Source organism: Trichoplax adhaerens, genomic scaffold, assembly GCF_000150275.1.
Source record: "Trichoplax adhaerens TRIADscaffold_10 genomic scaffold, whole genome shotgun sequence".
Taxonomy (NCBI): domain Eukaryota; kingdom Metazoa; phylum Placozoa; class Uniplacotomia; order Trichoplacea; family Trichoplacidae; genus Trichoplax; species Trichoplax adhaerens.
Window position 1 is genome coordinate 547,021 of NW_002060952.1, and position 22,384 is coordinate 569,404.

General features: G+C 34.6%; 3 protein-coding genes across 3 annotated transcripts; 2 read left to right on the forward strand and 1 right to left on the reverse strand.

Moving 5' to 3' along the window:
- Window positions 1-8,981: 8,981 nt before the first annotated feature.
- On the forward strand, window positions 8,982-10,137 carry TRIADDRAFT_17368 (expressed hypothetical protein; the record flags this gene model as incomplete). The annotated part of the gene is made up of 2 exons (XM_002115202.1): window positions 8,982-9,055; window positions 9,888-10,137. Coding segments are annotated over 2 exons (324 nt in total), but the record flags the coding sequence as incomplete, so codon positions are not given.
- A 1,001-nt stretch (window positions 10,138-11,138) lies between these two features.
- TRIADDRAFT_64173 (uncharacterized protein) lies at window positions 11,139-15,239 on the reverse strand (the record flags this gene model as incomplete). Its single annotated transcript, XM_002115332.1, has 13 exons — window positions 11,139-11,267; window positions 11,434-11,554; window positions 11,704-12,001; window positions 12,088-12,233; window positions 12,402-12,517; window positions 12,643-12,709; window positions 12,810-12,883; window positions 12,974-13,060; window positions 13,401-13,534; window positions 13,642-13,711; window positions 13,984-14,109; window positions 14,320-14,485; window positions 14,631-15,239. 13 exons carry the CDS (start codon window positions 15,237-15,239, stop codon window positions 11,218-11,220), a joined length of 2,064 nt encoding a protein of 687 aa, XP_002115368.1. The 3' UTR covers window positions 11,139-11,217.
- A 1,928-nt stretch (window positions 15,240-17,167) lies between these two features.
- On the forward strand, window positions 17,168-21,048 carry TRIADDRAFT_50671 (uncharacterized protein; the record flags this gene model as incomplete). The annotated part of the gene is made up of 19 exons (XM_002115203.1): window positions 17,168-17,238; window positions 17,721-17,755; window positions 17,915-18,023; window positions 18,137-18,228; window positions 18,551-18,653; window positions 18,730-18,832; window positions 18,934-19,002; window positions 19,105-19,209; window positions 19,273-19,360; window positions 19,452-19,588; window positions 19,652-19,721; window positions 19,788-19,866; window positions 19,938-20,008; window positions 20,094-20,158; window positions 20,235-20,297; window positions 20,408-20,518; window positions 20,600-20,707; window positions 20,779-20,865; window positions 20,944-21,048. The coding sequence occupies 19 exons, from the start codon at window positions 17,168-17,170 to the stop codon at window positions 21,046-21,048; spliced, it is 1,671 nt and encodes a 556-aa protein (XP_002115239.1).
- Between the last annotated feature and the right edge of the window lie 1,336 nt (window positions 21,049-22,384).

Here is a 22,384-nt window from a genome sequence, read left to right on the forward strand (position 1 = left end):
ACGGCACTGGCTAGCCTGAAAATTCAATCAAAAGATATCAGATTATACCTAACTATGAATATTTCAACGGCTAATATATACAATACCTTAACGAAAACATGTAGAGTTCTACATATATGGAGATATCTTGAATAATTCCATGACTTGGATCAATCTTAGGAATTGAACACATTTCCTTTTGCAATACTTTCATGCATTTAAACATTTGCTGGAATAGATAGCCCCAAATTATAACATGCAACACAATGATTTACAATTTAAGGACGCGTTGACAATGATATTTAATACGGTATATTTACAGAAGTAAGATGAAATACCTGGAGAGAACTTGAAGTAATATCACCAATTCGTAAATCTTGTTTATCAGTTAGAATTCTACATAAAAGCGAGCTTTGGCTACAGCATGGCACTTGCTCATTCACTAAGTTCAACAACTCTCGGCAATTTTCATCTGAATCAACAATATGTTCAGTTGCAGACTTGTTTAGATCGAAAGATTTATCCATGGTAACTGAATTACTACGTTTCTCTGCTTGATTGCGCGATGGTATAAAATAGGTTTCCTCAATAAGCGCTAGGTCGATTAAACATTTACAAACTTCCAATGACAGCATAGGCATGATTAACAGCTCAAATAACCGCGGTAGATAAGTTAACGTAAACTCCTAAACCAAGAAAAAAGTGTACAGCTATAAGAAATATTTTCTACAACGATAGATCATACAATAAATAAAAATTATCGCAAGTATTTGTCTTATTTAAATATGTAAAAACAAAATTGGATAAATCGCCCGTTAACAACCTCCTTTGTAGATGTATTCCAGCAAAACGCTGCACCACAAACAAAGGAAATATGACTTGCGAATGTTGTTCTAAGATCATCTGCAGCCCAAAAATCAGAAATAATAATTCCATCTGCTTTCGCACTGAACGCCGTTCTCGCGGACTTGTAGATATTTTTAATGGCATGCAGTGGGCGCCCAAAAGTACTGCCAGCAGAGCATTAAAAGATTAATTCAGAAAGATTGTATAATAAATCCAATGCTTGCAAATGTCATTGCTATACGCGCGATCAGTTTTGCGACTTTACTCAAATTGTTAGGAGTAGTATAAAGGTTACAATTGCTACATAATTAAGCTCGATTACAAACCTTTGCTGGGCACACGTTTTGCAAGAGACATAATAGCTTAACCTGAAAAATACCACCAATACCGTATTCAAAATTGATTATCGATACTTTACTGAAAATGTACATGTATATATAAGTTATACCCAGCTTTTGCTAGTGCTGTACAGTGGCTCTCATGGTAGCGATAGTTCTAAGATAATATCAATGTTACATTAAAAAAGATCCTTAAAGTTCAAATACAAATAACAGCAAGATAAACAACATACTACACATGCATAGGTTCCTAAGATCAGGTTAATTTTTTCAAAAATTTTAAGAAATCGTTACAGGCATTTAATTTGTACAGTTACTAACTATAGCTATCAGTTAAGCGATTACAAGACGTGAGTACTGTAACATTGTTATGTTTCGGTATCATCGCATACACAAACAATATGTAGAGACATTCTGCCAGACTACAAATAGCTACGGATCGTGTTAACTACGCATATTTACTGAAATTATACGGGTAATTGCAATATGCAAACATACTCGTCAATCTTTTATGTCGAGACATGCAAACATTATCTAGAAGTTATCTCGAGAACCTAAGCATATTACCTAATATCTCTATAGGAATACCTCGGTACCCTCGAGTTTTATTGTACTGTTTGATGGCAAAAGGTCATTCTCATACAACTTAGAAGACCTTCAGCCAAAAACAGGATCGAAATTTCGAAAGCAGTGATGCTATTTACTTCTGATTATCAACACCTTACTTACTTCATCAAGACTCATAACGGCTACAGTTTCTGGAGGAAGCGACCAAACTACATTTACATCTTCATGTATCATAGGACCTAACCAATATTTCATTATCCTCCCATTCCTTCCGCACCAGATCGAAAATTGTTCTACCAAGTAGGTGCTAATATTATCCTTTAAAACGTCGGTCAATTCATTAAACTTACTCCCTCCGATAATCATAAGAAATTCTGTTATTCTGCTTATTTTATAGCCTGTAGATACTTACGTGATCGTAACTGGATGCTTTATCAGAGATGCTAATGTGCACGTACCTAGTCATCAAGCGTATAAGAAAATAATTAATGCAATGCTTAAACCTTGATCAAATAAAATCTCATATCTATGTATTTACCTACTACTGCAAAAAGAAGTGATATAGCTAGCACAATACTGTAAGACATGTTCCATAGAATTGGCTATAGAATCAGAACGATTTGATCCCAAAATGTCCGATCTATTGAAATAACCATAACATATGTTTTCAAGAACTTAAAAAGAGATGAATTAATTTTAGCTATGTAAGCGAAGATAAGAGCATGAGATAGATACTTACTCTTGCGAAAGATGCAGATCAAAATGAGGTATAAGAGATATATATCTTGACTGACAATACTGATCAAAACGAAACAGTTCACTACACAGGAGAAATAAAAATGCTTTTTAAAGTCCTATTTCAAACTATGTTTGATGTATGAATATATATTAAGTTTTGCATCTAAAATGATAATGCCAATTGTAATAGAATAATGCAATGTGTAAAATAGACATTGATACCGTTAATTTACTAAATAATTATTATTTCAAACCTACTATGAACTGTAAGGAATTGCGTGTAAATCATCGGCTTGCAATACAGAAGCAGCTGGCAAATACAGCTGGAGCTAGAGTAAAATATATATATCTCTCTAAGTAAAGACAACTGTGAACCCGTTTTTCTATAATAATACAAGATGCGATAACGAAACATAAAAATTTTTAACAAACTTGATTATATTTTAGAAATGAAAGTAGATCCACAAGCTCCAGTAGGGATTCCTACAATGTAATACCGTAACAATAAAGAAATAAAACAAAATTATCGCAATGGAATAACTTAGAGAAATCCAAGAAGCTAATACAGTAAACTTTTAGTGAGGTAATTATCTTCACCATGCCTTATTACAGTAACAATTGTGCAACATAAAGGAAAAGCTAACCATTTTGGGAGTAACACCATGGGCAACATCGACTATGACGGCTCTGTTGAGAATATCTGGCCAGTCATTAATCTAGTAATAGGACAAAATATTAAATTCGTTGTAATATTAGCACTTGTCAATAGTATTAAGATACACGAATACTGATATCAATCTTAACAAAATACCTGCAATTGTGGAAGTGCTCTATCAGGAAATAACTGTAATAACTGGAAAAACGTACTCACAGCATACCACATTCCAGAAAGATCAGATGACATGATCAAAAGCTAAGATAGAACAAGATTCCAGATTATCACTTGTGATGCAATAGCTGCAGTACAGTATCATACCGTATAATTATACTGTTGGAATATAATCATAAATTATGCAATTTTTACTTTATTCCTCCTAATTGAGATTCGATATCGCTGAGGCATATCAACCAATGAATCATTGACTACACATGTGATGACATTATGCATGTCTGCATGATCATGATCGTACTCTAATATGAAAAGATTTGATATAAGTTTTATTTAATTAAAAAAATTGCTAATCCGGAGAGTAAACCTGAGTAGACGATTGCCATAATGACAAGCAATCAAAAAACTATAGTACCTGAGTATAAGGATAACTGCAACGTATAACCCAATGATTCAAATCTGTGTCGTTGATTACGCCAAATATCGTATATCCTTTGAATAAGGGCTATAGCGAGATATAAAAATGTTAATAAAATATATAAATAAAATCATAAGATACATCTAAATCTCTGCACCTTGATCGCTTCTGGAAATTTTTATTCGCAATTCTTTCTTAATTATGTAAGGTAGACCAGGTAGCTGACTAATTTGTTGTGGAGGCGGCCATAAGATATCTAGCCGCGGATCCAATCCTACATCATTTAAGGATATCTCCGTACTAAACTGAGAAATATTTTCATTGATGGAATCAACGTCATTAGTATGAGGTATTTGTTCAGAAAGTTTAGCAGAAGCTGATGCTTGGTAGTGAATCGTATCGCTATTAGCGTCGCTACTAGAAGCAGTCATATTGTTAGCAATTGATAAGCTGGCACCGTTACAAACATCAGAAATGGAAAGATCGTTAGTTGAGCTATTAGAAAAGCGGAGCGTAGTTTCTTGTTGAAGCTTTTCGCCAGCATAATGCTCACGTGATGCGACTGCAGTTGGCGTAACACATACCGATGATTCCGTTTTACGATCTAATTCATCGTCTGGTGTCGGACTATCACCAGCTGTAGATTCTAGTAATTTATTCTGCAGTTCATTATTCTCTTCCAATAGGATTGCAGCAGTTTTACCCTCATAAGAACTAATAATTCAATATAAAAAATACTATAATTAAATTATGTGTGAAAGGCAAGCCATTTACTTGTTTTCCATGAAACAACTGACACCATCGTATCAAATATATCGATGATACGTGTATTAATGATGACAGCATCGCGTATTATTGAAAGTTTCTCAAAAATAAACACTCAATCAATAGCATGAGTATATACTGTATTTAACAATTTAAATTACCCTGATGTAGCTTTAATATCTGTCCTTGCTCCATACTTCAGTAAGACACCAATGATTTCAGTAGAATTTCTTTTGATAGCATCATGTAATGGTGTGGAACCATCTTGATCTTGTACATTGATATCTGCTCCATTTTCTAGCAAATCAATTCGAAAACATTATATTAATTATCGCCGTTAAAGGATTCTCAAATATGTCTACATTTTACAGTACAATAAAGAAGATCAATATATCCTGTGTAAAATAATTAATATAGAACAGAATAAATTGTAGCTTACCAAGCAAAGTTGCAACGGTTTCTTTATTGGCAAAGCTAGCTGCCCAATGAATCGGTCTACAATTGGTTACAACACCATCGCTTGAATTGACAGGAATACCACAATCTAGCAGTTGTTGAATGCGCACAATACTGCAGGGTAGTATAGGAATTAGAGCATTCAATGCGTATCGCGTAGCACGTTAAGATCTATCGATGAAAAGGCTAATTCATACACCATTGTAATGTAAATATTTTGGATATGGAATTAACGGTTAACACAAAATAAATAGTAGTCGTTTCAATTTACTGTACGTTCCATATCATTGATGGTTAGGATGTAGTATCCCTTTCCTAGTACTATACAATCTTCTATGATTGTAATTTAATTTAATTTAATTGCTGAATTCATTAATTAATGCACAGTCATTCTAATTTTGTATAATATATAATTCTTTAATATTCTGTACTTGGATTGAGCAGTAGCTTGGAAAAATTCGGTGATGTAAACTTGTTTCATACTATCACCATTGCAGAGTTGATAAGCCGTCTTTCCTTCATCGTTACTAATACACGGATTAGCCCCGGCAGACAATAAAGCTCGAACACAATCGATGCGGTCAAGCTGTTGTCATCATAATAAAAAAAATAAATATCAATACACATGCCCAACTATTGAATTGGTTCGATTAAGTTGTCGTCCAAGTTTTCAGTTGAGGACTTTAATACGGCACATTAGTCCATTTGTGGTATCATTTAAAATTAAATGTACAGTATTATTATTACTTATAAGGTGAAATAAAAAAGTCTTGGACTATATCCTGGCTAAACTAAAGTATTGTACGTACGCATATACAGTCAATTTTCTAAGTTACTATGGTACACGGTAATATAGCGTAGGCTGTACAGATATAATCCACTGAAATCACTGCAATCCAGAATCCTTTATGTGTATTTATTATATATAAAAAAATTCTTATAGTAAATGTAAACAAATAGAATAAGAATAAGCCTAACATTAGTGACTCCAGTTACATAGTAGTTATTCATATCCCGTACACAATAAGAATGAATACCTTTGTTGCTAGAATCAAGCTGGTTTCCTGATTTTTATAGCCATAATTTAGTATTTCTTTTACAATATGAACATCGCCTTCTTTTTCTTCAACTTGACAATTTGGAAAATAAGATAATATCGATATTATTTCATTAACATTGATCCATGATTCCAACTCCATTACCTATCACCATATGGATATGACCATACTGTGTTTTAATGTATGTATTCAAAAAGGACAATGAAAATCGCCAATGACTACTGTCCTATTCAAAAGGTAAAGGGGAAAGCTATTTGGGCGATAACTGAATACGTTGGAGAATAGAATCGAGTTTCAGACTATGAAGATGACTGGAAGAACTAGGTCAGCCAGCTGCTACGTTCGCTTACTATGGGTTAAATGAACACGGAAAAAAAACATAACGTCCTTACTGACTCCTACTATGGTAGTCTAATAGTCTAGTCGTTGAATGGACAGGAATAATCAACAAAACAAAAGTCAAGACTAATACTATAACACTGTATACAGTATAGCGCATTTTAACGACAGCACAAGGTGCAACAGATTTCAGACTTTCGTCTAAATTTGAAGTAGAAGAGTTATCACTGAATGCAACCATCTAGCTCTTCTCCTTCTAGTCATGTGGATTGATTACATTGCACCAATCTTATTCTTCCATAGAATTCATTCAAGGCCACAATCCACTATTACAGTTCATACCATCTTACTGTAGTAGCGTTGAATAGGCAATAAGAAATGAATTATGATATAGCAATGGTAGTACAGTAAGCCATTCGTCTGTATTGGTAGGTGAATTTGTAGGCTATCATGGAGCAGCATGGTAAGCGAAAGCAACACTGGCTCTTTCCTATTTCCATTCAAATTGAACTTAGTGCAACAGTAGAATATGGTTCAAGAATCTGAAGAAGATATTATCATTATTTGACGAAAGGGTAGACTCATTTCAATGGTAGCCATAGCAGATAGAAGTACTTGTAATCCTTGCAGTGTTGGTTTTTCCACAATTCTATTCATAATTAATCAATTGAATTAAGTTGATTTGATATTCAACTTAGCGCAAGAGTAGAGTCGATTTCACGACCTGAGGAAGATATTAGTGTTTATTTCACTGAAGGGTAGGCTGATTTCAAAGGTAGAATGTCTAGCGCAGAAAAGGCGCCCTCTATTAGGGATAGAGAAGACTACTACTAAGTTGCAGTGGGTCTTCTATGATTTCATTGATTGTATCGATTGAAATGAGTGCAACAGTACAGCATGCTTCAAGACCTTGGGAAGATAGTCTTGATTGCAATCAAGAGACTAAAGGTAGAATTAGACTTTTTGAAGCAAGAATAAGACTGATTTCAAAGGTAGAAAATACACCATAGCACACAGAAGTATTTCTCTTTGCAGTAGTCCATTGACCTGCCAACTCACTGACGTCAGTTGTACAACTACTATCCATCCTAGTCACAGATGGTGACAACGGGCTGACAAGTGAATTAGTCGGTTAATCAATAGACAAGCATAATAACTGCGTCTAATCATCACTTTGCCTTCATCAAGCTATGACTGCAAGAGGATATTACTTACTTGATTTAGCTTGCCTTAGCAATGCTCTAACAATATCTGTTCTATTACAGTTGATTGCTTCAACGATATTTTCAGCTCCCTGCACAATAATCGATTCTTTCTCCGACATGCTTTCCTCAACTTGCCCACATGACGGTTGACTTTGCTGCAAGATTAGGCCACTTCAGTCGAATGGAGTACGTGTTGGAGCGTCGAACGTGTTGGAGCGTCGAACGTTTGCAGCGTCGAACGTTTGCAGTACTGTTTACTGTACTGTATGACCCACATAAATACTGTACACTGTACTGTATGTCTTTAATTCTTGATTATTATTATTATTATTATTATTATTACTGGCTCATTAATTATCATATAGTACTGGTACAGTATACAGTATTGTAATTGATTGTATTCGTGTATTGTACAGTGTACAGTACATTCGTGTACAGTATTATACCCCTGTACTGTACTGTACAGTACAGTATGATACCATGACGATTCCGTCAATCCATACTATACCCTATACAGTAAGTATTGCATTGGAGTCAAGTGTCACTCCCAATTCCAACTCCTCAACAGTTACTGTACTGTAGACTTCTTTCATTCAGGACATGGATGCCAGCCGGTCGACACTATTTTGAATCCCATCTGGTCTGTACAGCAGTTTTCATTCAGTGCATGATATTAAACCTATCTTTATCAATAGCAGTATCAGTGCAACGGATACCTTATAATTATATAATCAAAGTCAGTATCACCAAAATACCTTGAAAAACCCATATCAGCACATCTCTGGCTATTAGGGCATATGCCGGATATCAATTAAGAAAATAAATTATTTATTTATTTACTGTACTACAGTACAGTACAGTACTGTCAAAAAGTAATGAAAGGCAGTTTGCTATGGAACGGTACAGAAAGGATCCGGACCAGACCAGACCGCCACGACCTCTGAGAGTACAGTACAGTACTGTACAGTGTACAGTACTGTAGCCTGTACTGTACATTGTACAATCCTATACTGTAGGCTGTACTGTACAGTACTGTACTGTACTGCAAGTATTGCACACCGTTTACAGTCCATGACTGTAGTCAGGACATCATTTTTGCAAGCCCACACTCTGTTCACGGTGTACAGTAAATAGAACCAGCAAAAATCAAGTCACTATTAGCGGAACTTACCCACTGTCAGCAAATTGGCATTCGCCATTACTTCTCTCCTCCCTCTACTGTGTCAAAAGGCTTCTCTATCCTAATTTTAACAAGCTGCTCCAACAGCTCCATCACCATAACAACTACAGGACTAAAAATCAGCTATCCCTTTCGTCATGGCTTTAATCAATTCTTTGGCTCGCGTTGGTCGAATTGCAAGCTATCGGAATACCAGCAATGGTTTTAGACCATGTCTATTGGGTTCGATCAGATATATGTCGGAGAAAATGATGCAAGATGACAAAAAATACTTTGATGAATTAGTCCACAGCGATAAAATTGTGGTATTTATGAAAGGTGTACCAGAACAACCCATGTAAGTCAGGACAAGTTTCATGATTGCTTAGCCTGTAATCAATCGAGTTCTACTGTGAAGTCGAAATTCTTTATGAGAAGATGACTAGGTAATGATACAAATCAGATGGACTACTGTAGCTAGCTAGCTAGCGGAAATGATCAAACACCAAAAGTACAATGCAGTACTAGATTGATGCAATGGAGTACTTTCCACCGACAGAAGCCCTCATTTCAATGACTGTAGAATTCTACGCGAATTATTAACTTACACTACTTTATTAGTCCATCAGTACTAGTCTTCCCAACACTAATCGGTGCATACGGCCTTTGCAGTCTCGAATTTTATGTCATTCACAGCTTTGTACACTTGGCAACTCTAGCAACCTTTTGTCGTATTAATATTAATATAATATTTTAAATGTCATTTTACATAGAGCACCATGTCTTCCGAGGGTAGTACGAAGCAGAGCCTTCTCTAATAATTAGTCAATGAAATAAAGCCATTAATCGTGTTCAAAGGCACAGTCATAATAGTGCGCTTAATAACACTTCAATCAACTACAGCTAATTGTAGTGGAATTAGTGCTTATAATCGACGTTATTATCGTATAATACTGTATGACTAGGGTTACAACAATATCTTCAGTGCTGACGCGTTCTTAAAAAGCCCTTTACATTTCCAAATTACGCTACTATGATAGTACCAGAGACTGCATATTAACGAAAATTTGAGTAGTCCCTGCCTGATAGTACAGTATTGTTCATAATCATCGTTATAAATTGTATCGACTGCTTACCAATACAATATACTATAAATTTCGTCTCCTTTGAACTCTTTAATATTGCTACAGGTGTGGTTTCAGCAACGCCGTGGTACAAATCCTACGAATGCATGGAGTTGATAACTATACATTCCACAACGTTTTAGACGATCAACACATCAGACAAGGAATTAAAACTTACTCAGATTGGCCAACTATTCCACAGGTATACATGAAAGGAGAATTTGTTGGTGGATGCGATATTTTATTACAAATGCACCGTGAGGGAGATCTAATCGACAAATTAAATGAAATTGGCGTTCGCTCGGCGCTTCTTGATAACGATGAAGGGACAAATGAAAAAGCTTAAATATGAAATAAAAATCTATTGCTCTTATGTACCATGTAATAACTTCAAATTTATTAAATTAACTGTAAACTGATACGGTCACTATCAAAAATCAAGATTAAAAATTGATTTACCCGCATTCTATGCCAAACTTATCGCTATACTATCGACAAGACATTGCGCGAAAGCAGTCATATGAAATAGGTAATCGAGCAGTAATAACTGTAAACCATTATCACTTGCAAATCTTAGATTGACTAGATCCACAATTTCTCTTGTACTTCGTATACTAAGCAATTTCCAAGTTCCCCCAAATTAGTTCACTATACATATTTGTATTATGATTATTGTACTGTATTGTGGGCCAGCAAAAATTTAATTCAGTGGATAATGCACAATCATCAATTCTTATTCTTCAAGCAATACATGCACGATAATTATCAACTTATAATCGTTGAATTCGCTGTATCTATCGAATACATAGCCATGCCCTACATCTAAAGAAGCTTTCGCTTTCACTAGTAAAAGTTACTATATTGTAAATTATACTACTTTTACAAAACAAATCCAACAACTTAACAAAGTCATAACTTTCTTAAATTGAAGCAACAAACTGCGTAACCAGAGTTTCTTTATTCATTAAGACATCCGAATAAGATGAAGAGTATAGTCGATTAATAAATAGCGAAATCGTTGATGGTAAGATCGCCCACAGCGACAATTATCATTACTATACTCTAGATACCGTCAAATTCTAAAACATTGCGAAGCAAAATCATTATTACATATGATATGAACAAGAAATATACATTACAGACATTTAATACAACCCAGTAACTGCTCTATGAGTCAAATATACACATATTCGCTAAAATTTTCTATGCTACAAGTAGTATACGTATTTACTAAACTAGCAAATACCTAAAGTTGAATTGGTATTATACAGTACGCGTACTTTAGGCAGCGTAAGGTATTTCTGAAATCCTTCGTAATCCTTATAAAAATTTAGTTTTACGCAACAACTCTAACATAATCCCGCCTTGGTATCTAGATATCCATACACATTATCGATTAGTAGCCCAATTTTGTGTTTAGACTAGTCTTTCCGTCGCCAAATTGATCTATCATTATAAAGCAGAAACAAATAAAATTATATAAACCAGGTACCTACAGTAAGAAAAAGGTGATCACATCACCAAACCATTATAGAAGATCTAAATATGATTCAGTAAGTATACTATTGCGTTCTTAAATACTGTGCCACACAAATACGTTAAATTAACAAACCTTCTGGAGGTAGCCAATCAATACATTCATCATCATCATTCCTCTGAGATGGTTGTGACGGACCAGCATTTCGACTATTATTCGAGCTATCATCTAATTCTTGATTAATTGTGGTTATCTCCTATATGGCCAAATAACAATAGATCAGATGAATCAGTTGTTATGTAATACTTTTTTAATTTTATAGGTTATTACTGTCTATTGTCCGCGATTATCAAGTTTATAGCTAAGATGTATATAGATGGCTAATTAATTCAATTTTTTCTTTACCACCTCTTTAAGTGAGAGTTCACGATCAGGAAGTCTCACGGAATATTGTCTTGCATCATCCACTGTTTTATTTGTCTCCATACTAGTTGCACCTTTTTTTGGTTCCTCGCTATCACTTTCACTATCAAACTCTACAATATCATCATCATCGTCATCCCTCACTTTCGGACCAGTCATCTTGGACGGGTGTGCACCAAGGAATTGAACACCCTTTGCTTTTAAACTAACATTCTGAGCAACGGAAGACACTTTCACGGATGGCTTTTCATTGACTTTAGATTTCAGATCCACAGGCGTGCTTAATATCGTACAATAAAGTAGTAGTATTTTTGAGTTAACAAATCCATCCGCTAAAAATCTACATATATGGCATGTTCATAATACCCCTTGTCTGCTTCGTCAGTGCCGTCAGGCTTTCGATTTGGAGATGCAGGTAATCCTTTTGAATCAGTAGTTTTCTTTAGTTGTAGGTACTCTGGTAGTTCCGCGGGGCGCGCAATCTCTACTAATTTGATTAGTTTTTCTTCTTTCTATAATAATTATAATGCATAAATATGAATTAATTTTTAAATCCAAGATTTCAGCATCATTAGGGCATGATAAGTTAGAGGATAATTTAAAGTTTTTCAAATTCGTAATACAACAGTACATAGATAAATGCATCTAAACATTAAAATATTGCTATAGGCGTACTGTACCTTTCTAAGATCGGACAAGTGAAGTCTAATTGACGTAATTGCCCTTGCATCCAAGGTATTTGAAACGTTATTCATGAAGGCATCTAAAGAATCAGCTTCGGAAGTTTGTTGCTGGCCTATTCAAAAAATTAAATTTAATAACTTATACTAACATCCATATGACTAGGCATGTACTAAAGATGTAAAAGTTATCTTAAAATCCGCTATTCTGTCAATTAACGATTGGTGATTAAATAGCAACCTTTAGCAGAGTTTAGTTTAGATCGCAGCCTATTCATTTCATCTTGTATCTCCTTTAGTTTTAGACTCTATTCCCAGGAACATTACAACAAGGCGATCGAAAACAACAGTGAAATTATCTCTTTAACTTTAATGTAGAGTGCATTTGTAAAAATGTTTTATACAAACCAATGATTGAAATGTTTCTGCTTCCTCAGTAATTTTTCCAGCTCGTCTCATTCTTGCTATCCTCTTATTTTCCACTGTATTACAATAATTACAAGGATAACAATATAAACTATTTGATATCCATTAACACGAAGGAAGTGAAGCTTTACTGAACTTAAACTAACAATCTCCTGTCCTATCAAGAAAGTTATCTTCATCACTGTCATAGTAATCATTGTCTTCCCAGTTTTTTCGTTTTCTTTTTATAGAAACTGTAAAATGAAAATAATCTTCTTGTAATAATACTCCAGGAAAAATTTTTAAACTGCTTATAATTTAAGTTTTACATTTTAAACGTTTCATCACGTAAGGCAATGATGTGTGCAATTTGATAAAGTATACTAATTCTAGACGGTACCATCAGATATTCTATATTGTAGTCCGTCAAGTTACGGTAATAAATCTACTATAATAATTATTCTATCAATTCAAGAAATACTAATACTGTCTTAAATGCTGTATATAAGTAGTAGATATCAACTCATGATATAGTCAAGTAATAATTCTGTACTTTAGTAAGTCATCTGCTGACATGAAATATTTAAAAGTTACCAGATGATCGCAGCATTCCATAGGCTTCTAGGATTCGACAACCATCCAACGCACAAGCCACCACTGCATCCTTCTTCTTTTCTGCTGTTCCTTCACCATATATGCAGTTACCTTCGCTAGTTTCTACAGGCAATCTGAATATCGAAATTTTAATAAAATTGAATAAAATATTCTTGTAACGTTACCGTGAATATATCTAGATTTGAGGAATGTTACAATTTTATATGAATTTAGCTCATACTTGATTCTAGCTTGATAAGTTCGATTACGTGGAGTTCCACTCTCACAAACTTCATACTCCATTGTAACACCTGTAGAAGAAATAGTATATAAGATCAGAAGTCGGATATTAGCATAGAGATTTTAATTGTTTGCAGTAAGGTAAAGAATATTGACTAAAAAGACAATATAGCAGAGTAAATTTATCGCTTAAGTTGCTTAACGCTGACTTATAATTTCAAATAATTAGCACATTTTATCTACGACTGCATTTTTTGTGTATATATATATATATATAAAATATACATTTAATTTTGCAGAGTCAATTGCAATGAGGCCAAATGCTACGACATTACGATCAAACCTGCTGTTTCGAAGAAATGCCTTAATGCCTTTTTAGGATCCTTAACAAAATAACTATCATCATCATGACTTGTACGAGCCTTTTCGATGATATCAATATCTGCGTCTTCCTCTTCAACACCAAAATCTACGGAATAAAGTTTGAAAGATTTCTATTCAGCTAAAAGAGAATAGAATACTCTGCAGTCTGTATCACTTGTCGAGCATTTAGAGTTTTAGACAAGATAACATAAAAGCACAAATAATGTACCGTACGTAATCAGTCGATAGTCATAATAACAACAAAGTACAACCAAAGATTATAAATGCATCCTACTAATTGTATGGTTGAGCTTACCAATACCCCATGTAACATCGTTCTTGTCCTCTTTTCTTGAATCTCCCTTTCGGTCTTTCTCCTGTTTGTGTTTCCATTCTTCGACCTCTTCTGCATTCATTATTTGTTTTACCGCTTTCCTACTATCAGAAACATAAATTTCTTCCTCTTGATCATCGCTAGGGCCCTGAATGTGATCGTACAGCACAGCAATACCCTCATGTTAAATACATTAATTAGGCTAGAAAGGCATCGTAGCGTTCAGTTGATCTTTCAGTAACGAATAGTATCTACTCATGACAATTATAATTAATCCATATATTGGATCATACCTGTAGAATATAAACTCTAGAACTACTACCAAATTTTATCATATGACCCACTCTCAAACGATAATAACGACGTGGTTCGACAGGTGATTTATTTATTTGTGATCCATGTGTGCTAGCCAAATCGTACATGTAAAAACCAACTTTACCAGCGTCATCATGATTATATTTGTGAAATTGTAAGACTGCATGACATCGAGAAACAGAAGGATGATCCAGAACAAAGTCGCATACAGGTGAACGACCAAATATATAATAAGCTTTATCATTTAACTTCCAAATATCCACAATACATCCATTCTTTAACACCTCTAAAGTATAATTTTTATCAGCTATTCCACTCCAAATTGGTTCGTCATAAGGGATATTTTTGATGATTTTATCCCTGGTTAGAGACGATTTATTATTTTCTTTGCTAACATGGTGGGAAGTGGAATCATTGCAAGTAGATGCAACTGCGGTTTCATTCGACGCAGTAGATGGTTCATTTGATTTTGCAGTTTTATTGCTTATTGGCAAAGGGGAAGCAAATTTTTCTTTCTGGCTGGTATCCTCTTGGGCATTCGATGGACCATGCGTGGCAATATCCTCTGCATGTTGTTGATCTTCCATCTTGAAGGTATTGGCGACCACTATTTGATGGCTAGCTGGCTGGCTTGCAGAGTTGCTTCAATCAATCTAGTGGTAGCGCTGTCGCTGTAGAGGCTTTACTATGGCAATATCTGAGATGATAGTAACGACACTACTATGTTATAAACATGTTGTACAATGTCATACTGTGCACTGTACATTACCATACGAGTGTCGTTTCAGTACATTACCAGTACCAGAACATTACAGCAGTTCACGTTAGCTGCAGCCGTACTGTACCGTACCGTACCGTGCCGTACCGTGCCGTACCGTACTGTTCGCTACGACCAAATAGTACAGTACTGTACTGTACACGTAGAAGTACTGTACACTGTAGTTCACGTTAGCTGCAGCCGTGCTGTACCGTGCCGTGCCGTACTGTTCGCTACGACCAAATAGTACAGTACTGTACTGTACACGTAGAAGTACTGTACACTGTACGGTACTTCTACAGGGCACGATACCAGTACGGTACGGTACAACAAAGCAAAGCCGATGCATAGCTATCGTATTGAATGCAGTACAGTACTGTATGTCGAAGTTCAAGGTCTTCGAAAATCGGAAGGGTACTGTACTGTACAGTGTACAGTGTACAGTACAAAACAAGCCTGAAATAAAATCATAGGGTAGATTTACTGCATTTACTTATTGGTACTTCCGTAGTTTTAAAACTTAAATATATCCAGTCGTATGTACAGTAAAAAGTAAACGATAAATGGAAGGGAAAAGGGGGTCCATGTCCAAAACATATCACCCTGTAAAAATAAAAAAACTACCCATAATAACTACTGTAATCGCTACTGAAAGCGACCTGACGGTCTAGCTGGTGGAGTCGTGGTGTAGTCTGGGGCATGCCGGAACAAGAACGCGATCGTCCTTCATGTACGTCACACATTACGCAAGCGCATTTTCTGGCGCGAAAAAATAAGTCAAAGTCAAAATAGACTCAGTCCTAAATAAGAACGTACCGAGCATTGCGTGTCATATCATTCAAGCTTCAGTAGTCCCACTGCTGTCGTACCAATTACTTCATCCACCAAGATTGAAGCTACACCGACTTTCACTTCGTCGCCAAGCCGACCAAGACTAAGTTGTCCGACAAAACTGAAAAATTTTCTCCAATTCTACACGAGTTAGTGTTCTAATAAGAGTTGGTAAGGATGACTTTATTTTATATTTGTCCTTTCTTAATGATAGGATAGCGATCGATCAACTTGTTGCTACCTGACAATCTTTCTCACACCTTTTCAACTATTTCTATGTATGCATTTTAGTTGTGTGTGGAGTAATGGCGTTATCTGCAGGAGCAATTCAGGTAACTATCTACTGCTAAAATGCCTTACTGATGTTGTAATAATCCTAGGAGGTTTGCAATCCAATGAAATAACATCTTATCTACCGTAGATTATCCATTCTGTATAGAGTCCTAAATACAGAATAATCGTATTCAACTCACTACTGCATAGAACAAGTTTGCAAAAAACACTTTCATTAAATGAAGATTGTATGCGACCTCCTACAGTACCTCTCTTTACAACTATTTCGCGTGTCAGAACAATCATCCGATCATAGTTGTCTAGTATACACTGTACTGTAGGCTTAAGTGACCACTTTCATCTCTTTCTGGATGATTTTCTTCACCTAGTTGAATAATTGACTATCACACTTGGCTACATATGGGATATCCTTTACGTCAACCAACAGTTGTCAATCTCTTCTACAGTATAGAAAGTAGTTGATATGCAATTTTATTCAATACAATTGCTTGTTGATGGTAGTTTTCTCTTTCGTTCAGTACATCCCTTCCTATTTATACTTAAATGTTCAGACTCATAACAGCTTTTACTTTTCCAAAAGCGAAACATAACAATACTGGTAACAAACTACTCGACTACCAGTTTCCAAGCCTAATGATGATCTTCTTACAAATTAGGCTATTTGCAACGGTGAAAACCCACCAACACCGATTTTTCAAGTGGCTGTAAGTATCTAATTCATCGGACGTACTCAAAATATATATCAGAAAAATACACGGTATTGCGATACATGCAAATAAAACTAATTCATACTATCATGGGCGGATGCACTTCTACTTCTGTATCCGCGTAATGTCTAGTAATAATTTCCACCGTTCATCAGTTATACATCTTGGAGATCCTACAGACAATCCTTTTGCAGTATATTGATGTATAAATCTTATTGATCTTAGGCTGTAAGAAAGATCCAAAATGAAAAGCTTTCTGTCGAACGTTACAGGTTTGCTAAATACTGAATTGGCTATCGTATAATGAAACTACATTGGGTTACGCAATAGATGTCGTCACTTACCGTAGATATACTTAACATAATACTATCGAATGTATCTGCCTATTTCACTAGTTCATTCGGCTTCTAGCTCAAACTTAGTTGTACGTAATTCTACCTGATAGTTAACTAAATTGTGGAATGAATTTCGTGTTGTAGAATTGTTCTCTCCGATGGCATCCATGCTTATTCATGTAAGTACTGAAACTTATGTACAGTAAAATGATTTTCAATTGTATATACTATAATAAGTTATGTCAAATTATTAAAACCCAGTGTAGAATAACACTATTGAAATCTAAGTGAAGCAAGTTTGAATCATTATTATTCGGTATTTGCATCACATTATCTAGCCGTCATGTTGGCAACTCAACTAAATCAAAGAGTTACTAGTGGTGAATTGGATGCTAAAGCTATTATTAAGCTCAATAACTACACTTGTAATATTGTACAAGAAACAAGGTTAGTAATAAGTAAATAACAACGTTAATATCACTAATAACATAGAAAATCAAGTATTCTGCCAGTTGATTGGCTTACCTATAATTAATAATATTGCTGTTTTACCACTGTAGGAAAGTACTGGTAATCTTAGATTTAACAGTTCTTACTTGTGGAAGTGAAACGGATATAATTGGTCAGCCCAAACCGTATAATGACCAATCTGGTCAGTATTATACTATTAACCTATTTGACTTATTATCATATCGTCATTGATCCTTATCCTATCATACTATTGGTTAATACTGTAATAAATTGATTACCAGTCGTTGATACTATGTTTATCTAATTTAAAATTTTTCAATCTCGTTTAGCCCCCTCAAAATCAAACAATTACCAACCGCAGCAAGAGATACAACAGCAGAAACCAAGTTATGCTCCCACCAATAGATCTATGTAAGAATTATGCTAATTTCTTCATTACCTTGACCTAATCTTACCGTCAACCTTAATATCTACACATAATCTTCATTACATAAGGAACCAAGTGACAAATCCCCGTCCCACCATCCATCCCCAACAGAATTTGGTTGACAAATCCGAAAATCGCATTGTTTTTCCAATCAGTAGCCTCACTCCTTATCAAAACAGGTTAAAAATGCATCATAATTTGGACGACGAAAGTCCCTTGTAATAACCCTGAAATGTTAAAATTGTATTATAAAAGATGGACGATTCGAACTCGTGTAACGAGTAAAAGTGAAATTAGAAAATGGAGCAATTCACGAGGCGAAGGAAAACTATTTAGTGTCGATTTAATTGATGAATCGGTCAGTACTTATTCTCAATTAAAGTACTGTTATAACAATTTAGAATGATTAATAACTTCTTGGCTCCATTCCTACCCTGATAACTCTTGATCTTATGATAGGGAGAAATTAGAGCAACTGCCTTTCGTGATCAAGTCGAAAAATTTTATGATGTCTTAGAAGTTAACAAGGTTAGTCCTTCATTAAACGTGAAACTTAACTAAATACCCTACACCATGTATTAATAATATTATCTGTCATACTACACGTTTTAACTACCTGCGCTCTCGTAGGTATATTACATAAGTAGATGCAGTATCAAGACTGCAAATAAAAACTTTACCTCCATCAAGAATGATTACGAAATGACATTTACTAACGAAACCGCTGTTGAACCTGTAAGAAAACTTTCCTTGATAAAATTTCCAATTTAACGTATTAATAATTACTTCATTCTTAAGTGTGATGATATAGCATCATTACCGAAAGTTAGCTTTAACTTCGTACGTATTGGCGACATCGAGAATCAACCAGCTGAAAGAATGATAGGTAATCCAAATTTGATATATATTTTGGTAATGTAAACAAATTATAATTATCGATCAATTTTTAAGTAAAATATTTCCTTAATCATCAACAGATGTCGTTGGCGTTGTAAAAAGTGCTGATGACGTTGTTACGATTAATACGAAATCTAATAGACAAGTCAATAAGAGAGATATCGAATTGGTTGATGATTCCGGCAAAGTCGTACGACTGACACTCTGGGGCACCAATGTAAGTTTCTAGAATCGAAACTATTCCACCAGCTAAGGCTAATATGTAAAAATTCTATCTTAGGCAGAAGAATTTGATGGTTCACAATTTCCTGTCGTTGCAGTTAGAGGCGCGAGAGTGACTGAATTTGGAGGTTAGTCAAACTTGCGTATGAAAAGAATAGTTATGTAAGCTAAAAATAAAACTGAAATTCTGATAGGTCGGTCATTAAGTGTTGTGGGTTCAAGCCAACTTATGACTAATCCTGATATACCTGAAGCGCATATACTACGTGGCTGGTACGATCAACTAAAATATCATTTTGTCACTATTTTCTTGCAATAACTTTATAATCAAAAAAATTTACCAGGTTTGATGTGCAAGGTAAAGATCAAGAATTAGTTTCGATATCAACAAAACGCGGAGATATTGGATCCCCTGGTAAAATTTTTAAAATATGAAGATATGTCTAGATAAATTCGTAAAAATCTTTGGGATCTTTAATTTAGTTACTTGTTTATTAAAGGCTTCAGTGGCAATTGGAAAAATATTAGCGACATCCATGGCGAAAATTTGGGACAGCAAGAAAAGGTATACCTAATTAACGTTTACATCAAATTGCTACTGTCTTGAAATAATGTTCCTGGCCGGTGTATTTTGTTTATAGGCGGATTACTTTAACCTCAAAGCCACAATTATCTACATTCGCAAGGAAAATTTGATGTACAAGGTAAAGACTCTGAACTTTCGCATAGTGTACCAACTATAGAAGAGCAATTTCTAATATGCTACGACGATATTAAATATTTCTTGATGCCTGTAACGCTAACATTATTATAGGCTTGTCCTAAAGAAGATTGCAATAAGAAAGTCATTGATCAAGGAGGAAGCTACCGTTGCGAGAAATGCAATCAAACATTCCCAGATTTCAAGTATCGACTAATGATATCTGTAAGTTTTGCTAATGACAGTAATTTTTTAGTTCCCTATTCAAAAGTTTGAAGATTTAAACCCCTAAAATCACATTTTTAGGCTTCTATAGTAGATTCTACTGGCAGTAATTGGCTTACATTTTTTCAAGAGACTGGAGAAGCTATGTTGAAATGTACAGCTCAGCAGTTAGGCGCGTGGAAAGAAAATGTAAGCTATCATGCAGACGGATTATATTTTTACTGTAGAAATAATAATAATTGTTATCAAATTTAATTTAGGACGAAAGTAAATATGAACATACCATAAATGAAGCTTTATTTCAGTCTTACATTCTCAAAGTTAGAGCTAAAATGGAATCTTTCAATGTAAGTAATGAATATTATTGGTATGAAATATCAGACACTGCACTTTCTTATACGAATAATATCGGTTGGTATTATTAGGATGAAAATAGACTCAAATGCAGTTGTGTAAACTTGACACCAATGGACTATGTGCAACAGTCACGACGTCTGCTTGAAGGTATTCGTCGCATGCAAATGGTTTAGTGCGACGACATGTAAATTTTATGAGACACATCTTAATACCTGAAAGTAGTGAAAGAACAAGCAGATAAATTAATTCATTGTATTACGAATAAGTACTGCGTAAGGCAAACGTAAAAGTCTTATTGCTATTATTAGCCAGCTTTAATTGATATGAACAAGTTCGATCGCACTTAAGCTGTCTGTCTACTCTGGACGCTTGTATAAGATATTTGGATAAACTAGTAGTCTTTTATACTAAGCATAATGTTCTTGATTATCCTTAATAATTTGTCTTGAAATGAACATGTTTATTATCAGCCTTTTAGATAGTGGCATTTATACTTTTAATTATGCTTATGTATAATTAACTTATATAATAACTTGAATAAAATATAACAATCATATTAAATTCAAAATTTAAGCTTCATTTCCTGAAAGTTTGAAATTGCAACATCCCCAGTGCTTGACCGCGTATGCGAGTATAGGCTGTACACTTTATGCTAAATATTTGTTAGTAACAATTACTTTACTATGAAGCTTAAATGTTCTATTATACCTTATCTCCAATCAGAGATCAGAATGTACTCATGATTTGAGACTATCAATTCCTCAACGATGAGCAGTTCATTTTAATCTCAATATATACTTTTCATATTAAAGATTAAGCATTAAACAATTATAGATGACGTCCTTGTAAGCTATCCTCTATTACCAGTAATTAAAGTGTACTTCGTTATTCTTGTGCAATATAACGATGATCAATTATTTCCTAATAGGTTCAATAAGGTTATCCAACGATTATTTCACAGTAAAGTATTGTTAATGAACCTAAAAATGGTAATTGCGTTAAATTCTAATTTACTATTTTGCCTGCTACAACTACTTCATATATGATTTTCAAAAAGAATCACTACTTGATTGATATCTTTACCGGTACATGAAATGGAAATACAGCCATGTACTGTTGCAAATAATAAAAGTACTTTAAAAATTATCTAAGTTCTTCGACCCTCTCTCCTCTCCACATCATGTTTGTATTAAAACAAAATATACGATTGTTCATATGTTTACATAAGGCGTTGTTTAATAATGAAATATTGTGGCTTCAAAGATAGATCCAAAATTTACCCAAAAAGTAATGGTGACATTTTGATTCCAATACATTTATGTATATGCTGTACATTAACGACTTCCGATTATGAAATTAATTATCACCAATGATACAATTTGAGAAATACAGGACTGTCGAAAAAGAAGAAAAGGGAGGAGGGGGACGAAGAAGGGAGATGGATCGCAGCAAATCTCCTAATTTCTATTAACAATTACAACTCTATCACTATAATATTCATTAGATGCC